Source organism: Anomaloglossus baeobatrachus, chromosome 5 (assembly GCF_048569485.1).
Source record: "Anomaloglossus baeobatrachus isolate aAnoBae1 chromosome 5, aAnoBae1.hap1, whole genome shotgun sequence".
Classification (NCBI taxonomy): domain Eukaryota; kingdom Metazoa; phylum Chordata; class Amphibia; order Anura; family Aromobatidae; genus Anomaloglossus; species Anomaloglossus baeobatrachus.
Genome location: NC_134357.1, coordinates 414,232,797 through 414,249,650, shown reverse-complemented (window position 1 = coordinate 414,249,650; position 16,854 = coordinate 414,232,797). Strand labels below are relative to the sequence as shown.

General features: G+C 41.7%; 1 protein-coding gene across 1 annotated transcript in view; it reads left to right on the top strand.

The window, feature by feature from the left end:
• The first annotated feature begins 993 nt into the window (after positions 1-993).
• Positions 994-16,854, top strand: part of DCAKD (dephospho-CoA kinase domain containing) — a 32,880-nt gene continuing 17,019 nt past the window's right edge. The window contains exons 1-3 of the mRNA XM_075347728.1: positions 994-1,066; positions 5,115-5,228; positions 12,640-12,843. Of these exons, the coding sequence (XP_075203843.1) occupies positions 5,117-5,228; positions 12,640-12,843 (316 nt within the window). The 5' untranslated portion in view covers positions 994-1,066; positions 5,115-5,116. The remainder of the gene's footprint in view (positions 1,067-5,114; positions 5,229-12,639; positions 12,844-16,854) is intronic.

Here is a 16,854-nt window from a genome sequence, read left to right as displayed (position 1 = left end):
AAGATTAAAGAGCTGCCGCAGCAGCAGTGTGACAGCTGCCCGGTGATCAATGAGTATGAAGCGCTTGCTCCTACCCCTTTGCGCCCGATTCTGGTCCCCATAAACTTTATATGGGGAGCAGTATCTGGCCAAATACCAGCCCTCCGAATGTATGTTGCCTGATTTCTGTCTGTGTCTGTGTGTGATATGTGTGTATTTTCTCTCTGATCAATTTCATATTCCTCTTCTAGTGACACCACTTCCCTGCAAAACGCAGGGAAGTGACGATTACTATGTCCCAAAAAACGCGAAATAATGCAGGGAATAACGCAGGAAAACGCAGTGAACCGCACAGAATTTGCTGCCTGCGTTATTCCCTGCGGGATTTCACGATTACATTACAGTCAATGGAGTGAAATCCCGCAGCGATGTGCGGAAAAGAAGTGATATGCAATTCTTTTTGCTGCGGGAATCCCGCAGCAAACCCTGTAGCTCTCTAAATCCGCCTAGTGCGCACAGCATTTTTTTTTCCCCATAGGTTTTGCTGGGGAACGACTGCAGAAAGGTTCTGAACATTTTCTGCAGCGAAACACGCAGCAAATCCGCGGTAAAATCCGCCTAGTGCGCACAAAGCCTTCATTTTTCATGGTCGGCAGACATATTTGAACCTCGCAAAATCTCATTTTATTTTGCAGCTTTTATTAATACTATTCCTTCCACCAGACCTCTCTGCTGTGTAGCCTCCTGCCTCAGTCCCCCACACCGCAATCCCTGCTGGTTTATTTCATCCCTCTTCATCCTCTCTCCGCCCCTCCCCCCTCGGTGACTTTTTCCCGCTCGCTGCAGATTAGCAGGTTCACTAGGTAGCTGTATCGGCCGCGCAGACGCTGCTGTAACCTAGCAACCCTGTAGGGAAAGGTTCAGCCTCTGTGGGCGGAAGTAGCAGATTACACCCGGAAGTCTCGTCCGTCTTGCCAGTAGTAACATGCAGTAAGACAAGCTCCTATTCGTTCACTGTAAAGTTCGAGCCAATGAGAGAGCGCCATGGGAGGAGGTGACTGACGTCAGGGCTGGCATAGGGCAGGTGGTAAGTGGTCCGTGATTCGGGGTAGGATTAATTAGGGGACGGCTGGGGGCTGCCTATTCCTTATATTGCGGTGTATCTGTGTGACTCCGGCCAGTGTTGTCATGGTAGCAGCAGTATTGGAGGGTGAAGTGGTCACTGCAGGGACGTCTCCATTATCAGCCTGTGTTGTGTAATCCTGGACAGAGGTGTCTGTGTTATTAAATCTCGTGTAATTGCATTATGCATCAGCTGTTTCTACACATTTCTTTATTCTCCAGCCTGAATCAAGACGTATTAACCAGTAAACACTATTGTCGTTTTTGGGGACAGTCGCCATTATGGTGATTTCCCAGCACCCAGAACGACATGTTTTGCCGTGATCACCTAGACTGGTTTTACAGTGAGGAGGATGAAACAGTGTGGGATAAACTGGAAGAGATCGCCAACTACTTTATCTTATTTTAAAAAGGGCATCTGGAGATCTGAAAAAACAATCTACTGGAACGCCGCCATCCTATAGTACTGCAGCGCAGCCTGTGTCCCCCACCGGTCTTATCTGCTGGGAGGACATCATGCTGATAGGCTGCAGAGGTCACGTGACATCCCTGCTGTCACCTAACTGGATCTGCACAGATAGAAACTGCTGACAAGGTGGTGGAGCGCAGCAGCCTGTGATTGGCCGCAGAGGTCACATGACGTTCCCGCGCTCACCTACCTGGCTCTACACGGATCAGACGTGCTGATGCTTCTGTTCCACAAGGTGGTGGAGCGCAGCAGCCTGTGATTGGCTGGAGAGGTCACATGACGTTCCCGCTCTCACCTACCTGGCTCTACACGGATCGGAAGAGCCTATGCTTCTGTTTCACATGGTGCCTGAGCACAGCAGTCTGTGATTGGCTGCAGAGGTCACATGATGTCCCTGCGCTCACCTATCTAAATCTGCACACATGGGAAGTGCTGATGCTGCTGTTCCACAAGGTGATGGAGCGCAGCAGCATGTGATTGGCTGCAGAGGTCACATGATGTCCCAGCACTCACATACCTGGATCTACATAGATAGGAAGTGCTGATGCTGCTGTTTCACAAGGTGCTGGAGCGCAACAGCCCGTGATTGGCTGCAGAGGTCACATGATGTCTCAGCACTCACATACCTGGATCTACATAGATAGGAGGTGCTGATGCTGCTGTTCTACAAGGTGCTGGAGCGCAGCAGCCTGTGATTGATTGCAGAGGTCCGGGGATTGAGTAACGCATCATTAGTTGTTTTATCATTACTCCCTGCTCAATCCCCATGTACAGATAAAAATGAAATGTCTAATGAGTATAGGGGTCTCCCAACCCTCCAGTCTTCATCTGGCCTGTTCATTTCAAAGGCAGATCCTTTTTTCATTGCAGAGATAAGCTGCTGTTAGAGAAGTCTGGCAGTCACCGTATCACAGAACAGGAACGCTGAGCCTTCCCATTTTGTAGTCTCTGGGATCACTTTCCATTTTTAAGAGTAATTTTTATTGAATTTAAATTATATCAGGTGGAAAGCAAATATGTAACAACAATTAGTTGCTTAAGAGGGGAAAGGGGAAAAAATGAATGCAAGGGAAAGAATTAGGGAAGAAATCTCAACTAAAATCAAAATGCTGTTAAAGTTGAAGGATAATGAGAGGGGAGGGATAAATAGGACAAAGGGGAAGAAAAAACAGCAAAAGAAAGGAGTCTATGAATACACAGCACTGGTCAAGAATTGACCAATGTATACACAGCAAACAGTGTCAATTGAATTTGAAAATGAGTGTGATTAACATGTATTACAGTGAGTTACCTGGTGCTTGGGAGAAGAGACCGACAGATAAATGCCTAATGGAAAGGAGTGTTACATTTCTTGTTCCAAAGAGACCACATTTTCTCAGATTTTAAAATATTGCCATTTTTAAGAGCATTGTCTTGCTCATATATGTTATATGTTGCTATTCATTCAATGATATCTTTGACAGAAGGAGTGTCTTTATACCTCCCGAATGTACTTTTCATATTTGATGGACATGCAAGCTTCCCCTATAAGTCCAAGCACACAACCTGCAGTGATTACTGGAGCGTCCATCTGAAAACATATGGGTTGGTAGCTTCTACAGCTCTGTGCATAGGACATGGTGCCTCCAAACAAAACTGTACTATGGAGGTATTCTATCCCCTCAAAAATACTTCTAGCAAAAATCACCCCTAGAATACAGTAGCTGAAGATTTTACTGCCATTTAAAGCCCATTTTGTTGAGTTGGGGACGGGACATGGCTACGCCCACCCATCTAATAAATTAACAATGCTGGTATTTTGTACTCCAGAAACGCCACTCCAGTGACTGACTGGAGTAGCATTTCTGCTGCGGCACACGCCACTCGGGAGATACTTCAAATGCGTTAAGGGACTCTGTTAGTTGGAGCCATCCTCCTAATTCGCCTATATGGGCTTTTAGGTCATGTAAATCTCAATAAGATGATACCTTCCTATGCCTTATGTGCCCATATAGACATCTTAGGAGGGAGGATCCTACTGACAGAGTCCCGATCAGTGTCATTGTCCTCTTACTGAATTCAGGCATTGTACTCCAAAGACAGTACTAAGGACCAGGGGGCATACACTGCGAGTGGAAGAAAAGCGATTCCGGCAGCTAAATAGGAAAGGGTTCTTTACAGTTAGAGCAGTCAGACTGTGGAATGCCCTACACAAGAGGTAGTAATGGCAGATACTATAACAGCTTTTAAAACAGGGCTGGATGATTTCCTCAGTACACACAACATTGTTGATTATAAATGATTTAATGGCAAAATGTATATTTGGTGGAGGAAGGCTGAACTAGATGGACCTAGGTCTTTTTTTCAACCTATGTAACTCCAACGAGACCTTCATTAAGACTTGTGTGCTTAGCACCAGTTTTAATGACTCCGCCCCTATGTTCTCACTTGCCATATCCATTGCTGAAAAATTACAGAAAAATCTAGAGCAATAAATACTGCTGCTGATTTTCCTTACATTTAGAGGGGCTGCTAACAGCTGATTGGTTCCTGGGGTCCAATCTGATATTGATGATCTATCTTAAAGATTCTACAAAGGATGATATCCGCAGTGACGTTCACAGCATAAATTGACATGATGCAGGCACTAAATCTGCAGCATTATGGAGTGACTTTGATTAAATGATTATTATCATATTATAATAAAGGGGACCTGATAGCTGAGGAATTTACAGGAACTGGAGGCTTTTTGCCAAGAAGAATGGGCAGCTTTACCATCTGAGAAAATAAAGAGCCTCATCCACAGCTACCACAAAAGACTTCAAGCTGTCATTGATGTTAGCAATACACAGTATTAAGAACTGGGGTATGTGAACTTTTGATCAGGGTCATTTGGATGTTTTTGGTTGTCATTGTGATTTAAAAAGAGAAAACACAGTATGACAATAAGTGGCTTCACCCAACCACTACCCATGAGTGGAAAAAAAGTTTTTGTGTGATCCTTCATATTCTCTGAAAAAAGGCCAAGAAAGCAAAAACTCTTCTGGGGTATGTAAACTTTTGAGCACAACTGTATATTATGAGCCCCCACACAGCCCTTATATTTACAGCCACACATCTCACAGAGATAGGGAAAAAAAACACATATTCACCTCCCTCCCATTCCCCCAGCGCTGCGCTCTACTCTGGTCTCCAGTGCACTGGAACTTTAGAGCACAACTGTACCTGGCTGAGATCATGCAGCTGGTGCCTGATACACACACCCCATTGCAAGTATCTGCTGTCAGGATATTTTTCCAGGATTTTACTATTGATGCGTATCTTTAGGATTAATCATCAGTATCAGATCAATGGAGATCCATCTCTCAGCACTGTCACAATCAGTGGATTGGCCATGGCACACTGGAATTGTACTTCAGACAGGACGCAGCTATAGGGACAACTACAAATGTCAGCCATATTACCTCCAATATGGTTGTTCTTATCACCAGATTCACCATCCCATTGTGTATGACCAGCTTCAGCCGCATGTGATGTCTCACTTTTTTGTCTTGTCTCATTGCAGCCATGTTCCTGGTGGGCTTATCTGGTGGGATTGCATCAGGTAAAAGCACTGTTGTGTCAATCCTCAGGGAACTGGGATGTGCTGTGATTGATGCAGATGTCATTGCCAGAGAAGGTTAGTGTCAATGTACAATATGTTGTGACATAAACTAATTGGGCATGCGATGCCGGGTGCTGATTCTGGTTGCGTCTGTGCAGATCCCCACAAATGTGAAGAAATTACAAACAAGGAACATAACATTGATGTCATTAGGCTTACATAGGAACCATTTAAGTTAATGGCTTAGATCAGCAGTGTTATGGGTATAGTTTCCAGTATACGTCGCTGATCTAAGACCCTGGCCTGAAGATGGAAACATTAAGAAACTCTGCTCCATTTTATCCTATGAAACCCAGATCTCATCTGTAAAGTTCATTGTTAGGTATAGGAACTGTAAAGTTCATTGTTAGGTATAGGAACTGTAAAGTTCATTGTTAGGTATAGGAACTGTAAAGTTCATTGTTAGGTATAGGAACTGTAAAGTTCATTGTTATGTATGGGAACTGTAAAGTTCATTGTTAGGTATAGGAACTGTAAAGTTCATTGTTAGGTATGGGAACTGTAAAGTTCATTGTTAGGTATGGGAACTGTAAAGTTCATTGTTAGGTATGGGAACTGTAAAGTTCATTGTTAGGTATGGGAACTGTACAGTTCATTGTTAGGTATGGGAACTGTAAAGTTCATTGTTAGGTATGGGAACTGTAAAGTTCATTGTTAGGTATGGGAACTGTAAAGTTCATTGTTAGGTATGGGAACTGTAAAGTTCATTGTTAGGTATGGGAACTGTAAAGTCCATTGTTAGGTATGGGAACTGTAAAGTTCATTGTTAGGTATGGGAACTGTAAAGTCCATTGTTAGGTATGGGAACTGTAAAGTTCATTGTTAGGTATGGGAACTGTAAAGTTCATTGTTAGGTATGGGAACTGTAAAGTTCATTGTTAGGTATGGGAACTGTAAAGTTCATTGTTAGGTATGGGAACTGTAAAGTTCATTGTTAGGTATGGGAACTGTAAAGTTCATTGTTAGGTATGGGAACTGTAAAGTTCATTGTTAGGTATAGGAACTGTACAGTTCATTGTTAGGTATAGGAACTGTAAAGTTCATTGTTAGGTATAGGAACTGTACAGTTCATTGTTAGGTATAGGAACTGTAAAGTTCATTGTTAGGTATAGGAACTGTAAAGTTCATTGTTAGGTATAGGAACTGTAAAGTTCATTGTTAGGTATAGGAACTGTAAAGTTCATTGTTAGGTATAGGAACTGTAAAGTTCATTGTTAGGTATAGGAACTGTAAAGTTCATTGTTAGGTATGGGAACTGTAAAGTTCATTGTTAGGTATGGGAACTGTAAAGTTCATTGTTAGGTATGGGAACTGTAAAGTTCATTGTTAGGTATGGGAACTGTAAAGTTCATTGTTAGGTATGGGAACTGTAAAGTTCATTGTTAGGTATGGGAACTGTACAGTTCATTGTTAGGTATGGGAACTGTACAGTTCATTGTTAGGTATGGGAACTGTAAAGTTCATTGTTAGGTATGGGAACTGTAAAGTTCATTGTTAGGTATGGGAACTGTAAAGTTCATTGTTAGGTATGGGAACTGTAAAGTTCATTGTTAGGTATGGGAACTGTAAAGTTCATTGTTAGGTATGGGAACTGTAAAGTTCATTGTTAGGTATGGGAACTGTAAAGTTCATTGTTAGGTATGGGAACTGTACAGTTCATTGTTAGGTATGGGAACTGTACAGTTCATTGTTAGGTATAGGAACTGTAAAGTTCATTGTTAGGTATAGGAACTGTAAAGTTCATTGTTAGGTATAGGAACTGTAAAGTTCATTGTTAGGTATGGGAACTGTAAAGTTCATTGTTAGGTATGGGAACTGTAAAGTTCATTGTTAGGTATGGGAACTGTAAAGTTCATTGTTAGGTATGGGAACTGTAAAGTTCATTGTTAGGTATGGGAACTGTAAAGTTCATTGTTAGGTATGGGAACTGTAAAGTTCATTGTTAGGTATGGGAACTGTACAGTTCATTGTTAGGTATGGGAACTGTACAGTTCATTGTTAGGTATGGGAACTGTAAAGTTCATTGTTAGGTATGGGAACTGTAAAGTTCATTGTTAGGTATGGGAACTGTAAAGTTCATTGTTAGGTATGGGAACTGTAAAGTTCATTGTTAGGTATGGGAACTGTAAAGTTCATTGTTAGGTATGGGAACTGTAAAGTTCATTGTTAGGTATGGGAACTGTAAAGTTCATTGTTAGGTATGGGAACTGTACAGTTCATTGTTAGGTATGGGAACTGTACAGTTCATTGTTAGGTATAGGAACTGTAAAGTTCATTGTTAGGTATAGGAACTGTAAAGTTCATTGTTAGGTATAGGAACTGTAAAGTTCATTGTTAGGTATGGGAACTGTAAAGTTCATTGTTAGGTATGGGAACTGTAAAGTTCATTGTTAGGTATGGGAACTGTAAAGTTCATTGTTAGGTATGGGAACTGTAAAGTTCATTGTTAGGTATGGGAACTGTAAAGTTCATTGTTAGGTATGGGAACTGTAAAGTTCATTGTTAGGTATGGGAACTGTACAGTTCATTGTTAGGTATGGGAACTGTACAGTTCATTGTTAGGTATGGGAACTGTAAAGTTCATTGTTAGGTATGGGAACTGTAAAGTTCATTGTTAGGTATGGGAACTGTAAAGTTCATTGTTAGGTATGGGAACTGTAAAGTTCATTGTTAGGTATGGGAACTGTAAAGTTCATTGTTAGGTATGGGAACTGTAAAGTTCATTGTTAGGTATGGGAACTGTAAAGTTCATTGTTAGGTATGGGAACTGTAAAGTTCATTATTAGGTATGGGAACTGTAAAGTTCATTGTTATGTATGGGAACTGTAAAGTTCATTGTTAGGTATGGGAACTGTAAAATTCATTGTTAGGTATAGGAACTGTAAAGTTCATTGTTAGGTATGGGAACTGTAAAGTTCATTGTTAGGTATGGGAACTGTAAAGTTCATTGTTAGGTATAGGAACTGTACAGTTCATTGTTAGGTATAGGAACTGTAAAGTTCATTGTTAGGTATAGGAACTGTAAAGTTCATTGTTAGGTATAGGAACTGTAAAGTTCATTGTTAGGTATAGGAACTGTAAAGTTCATTGTTAGGTATAGGAACTGTAAAGTTCATTGTTAGGTATAGGAACTGTAAAGTTCATTGTTAGGTATAGGAACTGTAAAGTTCATTGTTAGGTATAGGAACTGTAAAGTTCATTGTTAGGTATAGGAACTGTAAAGTTCATTGTTAGGTATAGGAACTGTAAAGTTCATTGTTAGGTATAGGAACTGTACAGTTCATTGTTAGGTATAGGAACTGTACAGTTCATTGTTAGGTATAGGAACTGTACAGTTCATTGTTAGGTATAGGAACTGTAAAGTTCATTGTTAGGTATAGGAACTGTACAGTTCATTGTTAGGTATAGGAACTGTACAGTTCATTGTTAGGTATAGGAACTGTACAGTTCATTGTTAGGTATAGGAACTGTAAAGTTCATTGTTAGGTATAGGAACTGTAAAGTTCATTGTTAGGTATAGGAACTGTAAAGTTCATTGTTAGGTATAGGAACTGTAAAGTTCATTGTTAGGTATAGGAACTGTAAAGTTCATTGTTAGGTATAGGAACTGTAAAGTTCATTGTTAGGTATAGGAACTGTAAAGTTCATTGTTAGGTATAGGAACTGTAAAGTTCATTGTTAGGTATAGGAACTGTACAGTTCATTGTTAGGTATAGGAACTGTACAGTTCATTGTTAGGTATGGGAACTGTACAGTTCATTGTTAGGTATGGGAACTGTACAGTTCATTGTTAGGTATGGGAACTGTACAGTTCATTGTTAGGTATGGGAACTGTAAAGTTCATTGTTAGGTATGGGAACTGTAAAGTTCATTGTTAGGTATGGGAACTGTACAGTTCATTGTTAGGTATGGGAACTGTAAAGTTCATTGTTAGGTATGGGAACTGTAAAGTTCATTGTTAGGTATGGGAACTGTAAAGTTCATTGTTAGGTATGGGAACTGTAAAGTTCATTGTTAGGTATGGGAACTGTAAAGTTCATTGTTAGGTATAGGAACTGTAAAGTTCATTGTTAGGTATAGGAACTGTAAAGTTCATTGTTAGGTATAGGAACTGTAAAGTTCCGTTGGTATCACTATGGGGCAGTTTGGAGCACGGACACGTTCCAGCCTGGAAGTGTGCAATAATTGAAAGAAACTCCAGCTTCACAAACTTGTACTCTCTTTTATTATTATGATCATGACTAAGGATGCTGAGAAACCCGAAACGCGTGGGTAATTAACTACTGATACTTGTGCAATGCTATTATTGGAAGAATTTTATTGAATAAAGGTGACTACAAGTTTGTGAAGCCGGAGTTTCTTTGATCCTAGTCTGGAATGCTGTTTTCTTTTTCTCTTATATCATTATATATATATATATATATATATATATATATATATATATATATATAATCATTATATAACCTTGAAGATTAAAGGGGTTGTCTAAAGGCCCAGTCACACACAACGACTTACCAGCGATCCCGAAAACGATACGACCTGATAGGGATCGCTGGTAAGTCGCTGGGAGGTCGCAGGTGAGATGTCACACAGTCAGATCTCACTAGCGATGCAGGAACAATACAGGTGGCAGTAGCGACCTGTATAATGATCTCAGCAGTCACTGTGACCCTGTCACACAGTGTCAAACACAGCGATGTGTCCTGCCCAGCAGGACATCGCCTTTGAAGAAAATGGCCTGGACCATTCTCCACCGACTAGAGATCTCACAGCAGGGGCCTGATCGCTGGTAGGTGTCACACATAACGAGATCGCTAACGGGATCGCTACTGCGTCACAGAAACCGTGACTCAGCAGCGATCTCTCTAGCGATCTCGTTATGTGTGACGGTACCTTAAGACTAAACTAATGACCTATCCATAGGAGATTTAGTACCCCCACCAATCAGCTGAACTCTGCTATGACAAAGGCCAGATGTAATCAGTATAAGAGGCCCGAGTACCACCACTCCGTCCATTGTTTTTATTATTATTATTATTATTATTATTATTATGCATTGCTTATATAGCACCATCATATTCCTCAGCACTTTACAGATATTATAATCACTGTCCCCATTCGGGCTTCCAATCTAATTTCCCTATCAGTATGTCTATGGAGTGTGAGAGGAAACCGAAGGAAACTCACACAAACACGGGAACTACGAAATTATGGAAGCGCAGAATAGGGTTTTGCCAGACAAAATGAGGGAAAAAGTAAAGGTGAATAAATTCACCTATTAGGTTTGTGCCAGTCACAACTCCTAATCATGCTTTAGAAATGGCGGCCGCCGCAGCCCCGGGCATGTAGAGATCAGTACCATAGTAGAAAAACCGGATGTATGCCGCGCTGTCACCAGAAAGTCCAGCTGCAAAGGAACAATACTAACTAATTAGCTGCCCAATTATTTAGTGAGTGCTGCCGAGTCCTGCTGTTTATCTATGGGTGTCATACCTCCTCCAATCTCATTAGGGTAGTTCATCTACAGTGTAGTCCCAGACAGACTCTTTAATTTCTATTACGTTGACTGCAAAGTGAAATGATCATTTCAGGCTACGTAGAGCAAACAAAAACATTTTCATTTTGCATGCAGGATCAACCTGGTTGGCCTCCCTCTGTAGCTCACATAGTAACCAAACAGGCTACCTTGATGGCAGATACCACCTTATACAGTGCTGGCCAAAAGTATTGGCACCCCTGCAATTCTGTCAGATAATACTCAGTTTCTCCTTGAAAATGATTGCAATCACAAATTCTTTGGTATTATTATCTTCATTTAATTTGTCTTCAATGAAAAAAAAAATAAATTTGTCATAAAGCCAAATTGGATATAATTCCACAACAAACATAAAAAAGGGGGTGGACAAAAGTATTGGCACTGTTTGAAAAATCATGTGATGCTTCTCTAATTTGTGTAATTAACAGCACCTGTAACTTACCTGTGGCACCTAACAGGTTTTGGCAATAACTAAATCACACTTGCAGCCAGTTGACATGGATTAAAGTTGACTCAACTTCTGTCCTGTGTCCTTGTGTGTACCACATTGATCATGGAGAAAAGAAAGAAGACCAAAGAACTGTCTGAGGACTTGAGAATCCAAATTGTTAGGAAGCATGAGCAATCTCAAGGCTACAAGTCCATCTCCAAAGACCTGAAAGTTCCTGTGTCTCCGGTGCGCAGTGTCATCAAGAAGTTTAAAGCCCATGGCACTGTGGCTAACCTCCCTAGATGTGGAAGGAAAAGAAAATTTTACGAGAGATTTCAACGCAAGATTGTGCGGATGGTGGATAAAGAACCTTGACTAACATCCAAACAAGTTCAAGCTGCCCTGCAGTCCGAGGGTACAACAGTGTCAACCCGTACTATCCGTCGGCGTGTGAATGAAAAGGGACTGTATGGTAGGATACCCAGGAAGACCCCACGTCTTACCCTGAGACATAAAAAAGCCAGGCTGGAGTTTGCCAAAACTTACCTGAGAAAGCCTAAAACGTTTTGGAAGAATGTTCTCTGGTCAGATGAGACAAAAGTAGAGCTTTTTGGGAAAAGCCATCAACATGGAGTTTACAGGAAAAAAAGAGGCATTCAAAGAAAAAAACACAGTCCCTACAGTCAAACATGGTGGAGGTTCCCTGATGTTTTGGGGTTGCTTTGCTGCCTCTGGCACTGGACTGCTTGACCGTGTGTATGGCATTATGAAGTCTGAAGACTACCAACAAATTTTGCAGCATAATGTAGGGCCCAGTGTGAGAAAACTGTGTCTTCCTCAGAGGTCATGGGTCTTCCAGCAGGACAATGAACCAAAACACACTTCAAAAAACACTAGAAAATGGTTTGAGTACAAGCACTGGAGACTAAAGTGGCCAGCAATGAGTCCAGACTTGAATTCCATAGAACACCTGTGGAGAGATCTCAAAATTACAGTTTGGAGAAGGCACCCTTCAAATCTCAGGGACCTGGAGCAGTTTGCCGAAGAAGAATGGTCTAAAATTCCAGCAGAGCATTGTAAGAAACTCATTGATGGTTACCGGAAGCGGTTGTTCGCAGTTATTTTGGCTAAAGGTTGTGCAACCAAGTATTAGGCTAAGGGTGCCAATACTTTTATCTGGCCCATTTTTGGAGTTTAGTGTGAAATGATCAATGATTTGATTTTTGTTTCATTCTCTTTTGTGTTTTATTCATTGCAAGCAAAATAAATGAAGATAATAATACCAAAGAATTTGTGATTGCAATCATTTTCAGGAAGAAACTGAGTATTATCTGACAGAATTGCAGGGGTGCCAATACTTTTGGCCAGCACTGTAGCTATAGATGTTCCAATAAAAAAGTGTTCTTGCGTATTGCCGAGGGATCAGGACACTTGCTGACTATCCTGTGATTGCCTTGCAGTGGTACAGCCGGGAACCTCCGCTCACAGTCAGATTGTGTTCCATTTTGGAGAGGAAGTGCTGCTAAAGAATGGGGAACTTGATCGAGAGACGATGGGAACCATTATCTTCTCAAATCCCGAGAAGAGGGCTCTGCTCAATTCCATCACTCACCCTCCAATACGCCGAGCTATGCTGAGACAGACGCTGTCCTACTTCTTCATGGGTGAGGGAAATGTGAGCATCACATGGTATATTGAGATGGTAGCCATTATTTATCCATGTAAAGCGCTTTAGTATGGAAGTGGAAGTCTAGGTGGTTTATGAAAAAGAAGCATCTGTGTCATCACTTCACTGCTCATTTTATCCTAGGAGAAATGAAGGGGGTCTCACCACCTGAACGCGCACACTACCATATGACATGTCAGATGTCTTCTTCCCTTTTACACAAATATATTTGCTTTACAGTCCCAGACAGTGAAGAAGTTTCATTGCGTTATGTAAAGAGTTTTAGCCGATAACTTGTAGGACATGTCCGTCCCCTGACCGTCCTACTCACCCCATTCTTCTTCATGTTCTACCGACCTCTTCTAATCTGGTACATGAGAAATATTAAACGCCTGAAACCAAACCTAAAAACATAACTTTATTCAAGATGGGTAAGAAATGTCACTGAGACCGTTGGGACATGAAAGGAAATGTGTCTCCTATTCTGTTCCAGTCTCGATAAAATCAAAGTCTGAAGAAGCCAGGCCCGAATATTCCCCTTCTCCCAGGAGCTTCTGCGGCTTATTATATGAACAATACGTCAGCCCTCGCAGATAAGAACCTCTATTATAACATGGAGAAAGTATTTGTAGGGTGAGAAGAATAGGGAGGTCATAGAGCTTGTGCAGGCTACTATAGCACCGCGAAAGGGGAGACCTTTACAAATGCAGAAATTGCTGAAAGGCTGCAGTCCTTTATACCCTGTATAAAGGGATGAAGTGGTCTTTTGGGGATGACATGATCTGTACCGCTACAATGTCTTTATAGAGATTATAAAATATTTTTGGACAATGACTTGTTAAAAAGGGTCTAGTATGACAGCAAGATTAGGTATCCTTAGCACATATCCTTAGCACATGGACAAATTGTTAATTACAGAAACAGTAAATTCTTAATTTATATTTCTAAATAAGGAGTATTCTGAATATGAAGAAAAACCAAAGAAATGAGCTGGAACACATGTTGGTATAAGTGCAATGTGTTGAAGCTCATTCACACTGTGGCAATTAACAAACAAAACCTAGGATAAAAACAAAATTAAACAAATACCCTGTAGTAAATAAGGAAATGAATAGTAATAGTTCATCAGAATAATATTGGGTACACTATTTTGATCAAAAAAGCGTAAAATCATCCCAACTTGTCAAGGTGTAGCCAATCAGGATGATCCTAAAGCCTGCTTTACACCATACGATCCAGCATACGATATCGTATGCGATCGTACCCGCCCCCATCGTATGTGCAGCACGTTCAATTTGTTGAACGTGTCGCACAAACGAATAACCCCCCGTCACACGTACTTACCCGTCCATACGACCTCGATGTGGGCGGCGAACACCCACTTCCTGGAGTGGGAGGGACGTTCGGTGTCACTTCGACGTCACGCGGCAGCCGGCCAATAGAAGCGGAGGGGCGGAGATGAGCGGGATGTAAACATCCCGCCCACCTTCTTCCTTCTGCATTACCGGCGGGAGCCGCAGGACGTAGGTAAGATCTGTTCATCATTCCCGGGGTGTCACACACTGCGATGTGTGCTACCCCGGGTACGATGAACAACCTGACGTTCAATTTTTAGGAATTGAACGACGTGCATGCGATGAACGTTTTACCGTTCAATCGCAATCGCATGTAGCTGTTACATGCTACAATGTAACTTACGATGCCGGATGTGCGTCACTTACGACGTGACCCCGCCGACACATCGTAAGATATATTGTAGGGTGTAAAGTGCCCTTAAGTCTAGTATGAAAACCTCTCTAACGCCGCGCTCACATCAGCGGTATTTTGCCGCAAAACTGGATCCGTCATAAATGTGTTTCAGTTCCGTTCATTTACAATGGAATCGCGGCAAGATGCGGTGACATAAGGTTGCGTGCGCATGCACAACTCCATGTCACCGCATCGTGCCGTGATTCCATTGTAAATGAATGGAACTGAAACGCATTTATGATGGATCCAGTTTTGCGGCAAAATATCGCTGATGTGAGCGTGGCCTAAGGGGCACTTTGCACACTACGACATCGCAAGCCGATGCTGCGATGCCGAGCGCGATAGTCCCCGCCCCCGTCGGAACTGCGATATTCTTGTGATAGCTGCCGTAGTGAACATTATCGCTACGGCAGCTTCACATGGACTCACCCGTCCTGCGACCGTCGCTCTGGCCGGCTTATTAAGGGGGCGGGTTGTATGGCGTCACTGTGACGTCACACGGCAGGCGGCCAATAGGAGCAGAGGGGTGGAGATGAGCGGGATGTAAACATCCTGCCCACCTCCTTCCTTCCGCATATCCTACGGAAGCCGCAGTGACGCCGGTAGGAGATGTTCCTCGCTCCTGCGGCTTCACACACAGCGATGTGTGCAGCCGCAGGAGCGAGGAACAACATCGGACCGTCGCGTCAGTGTAATCATGGATTACGCCGACGCTGCACCGATGATACGATTACGACGCTTTTGCACTCGTTAATCGTATCATCGAGCCTTTACACACTACGATGTTGCATGCGATGCCGGAAGTACGTCATTTTCAATTTGACCCCACCAACATCGCACCTGCGATGTCGTAGTGTGCAAAGCCCGCCTAAGTTCTGTCAGGCCTTAAGGCCAGTTTACACACAGAGATAAATCTTTGGCAGATCTGTGGTTGCAGTGAAATCATGGACATATTGTTCCATTTGTACACAGCCACAAACCTGGCACTGATTGTCCACAATTTCACTGCAACCACAGATTTATCTCTGTGTGTAAAGTGGCCTTTAGACGAGGAGAGAAGGACCGAGGCATGAACGCTTTGCACCGTTTTGTGGAAAGCTATATAAACAAAATGTGCAGCTTAAAAAGGGGGAGCTAAGTGCAATGTATCCTGAAAATCCACAATCATATAAAGAACATCAGAGTATATAACTGTACAAATGACGAAAAAAAATATACTCCAATAGAATAACTATTGAATACCACAAAAATTCAACCGAAGAGTACATTTATTGATGCAAAAAATATATAAAGAACAACATAGAACATAGACATTATAAAAAGGAAGATCAGCAGAGGAAGTAGGAGGACTCGAGAGTATGGTATAAGGTATAGATCGTAAGTCTGGATAATGTAATCTGATTAATGAGTGGTCCAAAAAGAATAAATAACTAAGAAATAAGAAATTAATAATAAAAAAAGTGCAAGTGCAGGCCAGAAGCCAAATTAGTAGGGGTTAGTTTGATTCCATACCCATCTCATATATAGCAGTCACGAAGAGATACGGTACATATAATCAAAGTAAGAGCAAACCATAGAGCTGCATATTGTGCAAAGAAAGTAAATAAAGTCCAAATGAATTAAATAGCCATCATAAAAAGGACAAATCAGAAGTATATGCATATAAAGCATATTAAACCAGACCCGAAGGCATGCTGTAAGGAGTCCTCCTATGACCTCTGCCATGCAGCCCAACGTTTCGCTAGTTGCTTCTTCAGGGAGTGACCTGAATACAGTCTGGATTTTTCTGCAGTGTGAATACTGACATGAAAAATCCAATAGCTATATGTAAGAATGAAAATATGAAAAATGGAATCTGCATTACTGCCATGAACATATGAATCAAGAGAAATTTAGCTATTGAATTGATCAATGCAACAGAGCCCCAACACTACGCCAAAGTATTTCTCTACGTTGGGGTCCCTAGCTAGTGTGTGTCCTCTCATGCAGTTAAAAAACTTACCGTGTATATTCCCCTTACATAGTCACTGGTGTGCATACCTTCTCTCCATATAGTGTAGATTTTTTAGGTTTTTGCACCCAGTTCAGACTCAGAATGGTGTTTCAGACATTATTTCTTGATTGATTGGATTTTTCTGCAGACCTGTAAAATGACAATTATGTTTTACGCTACAGCCCGAAGTCTGAACGTAGAAACCCTTGCTCTATGGATGGATCCTAATTGTTATTTGCAGAAGACACTTGCAGTCAAGATTTTCTA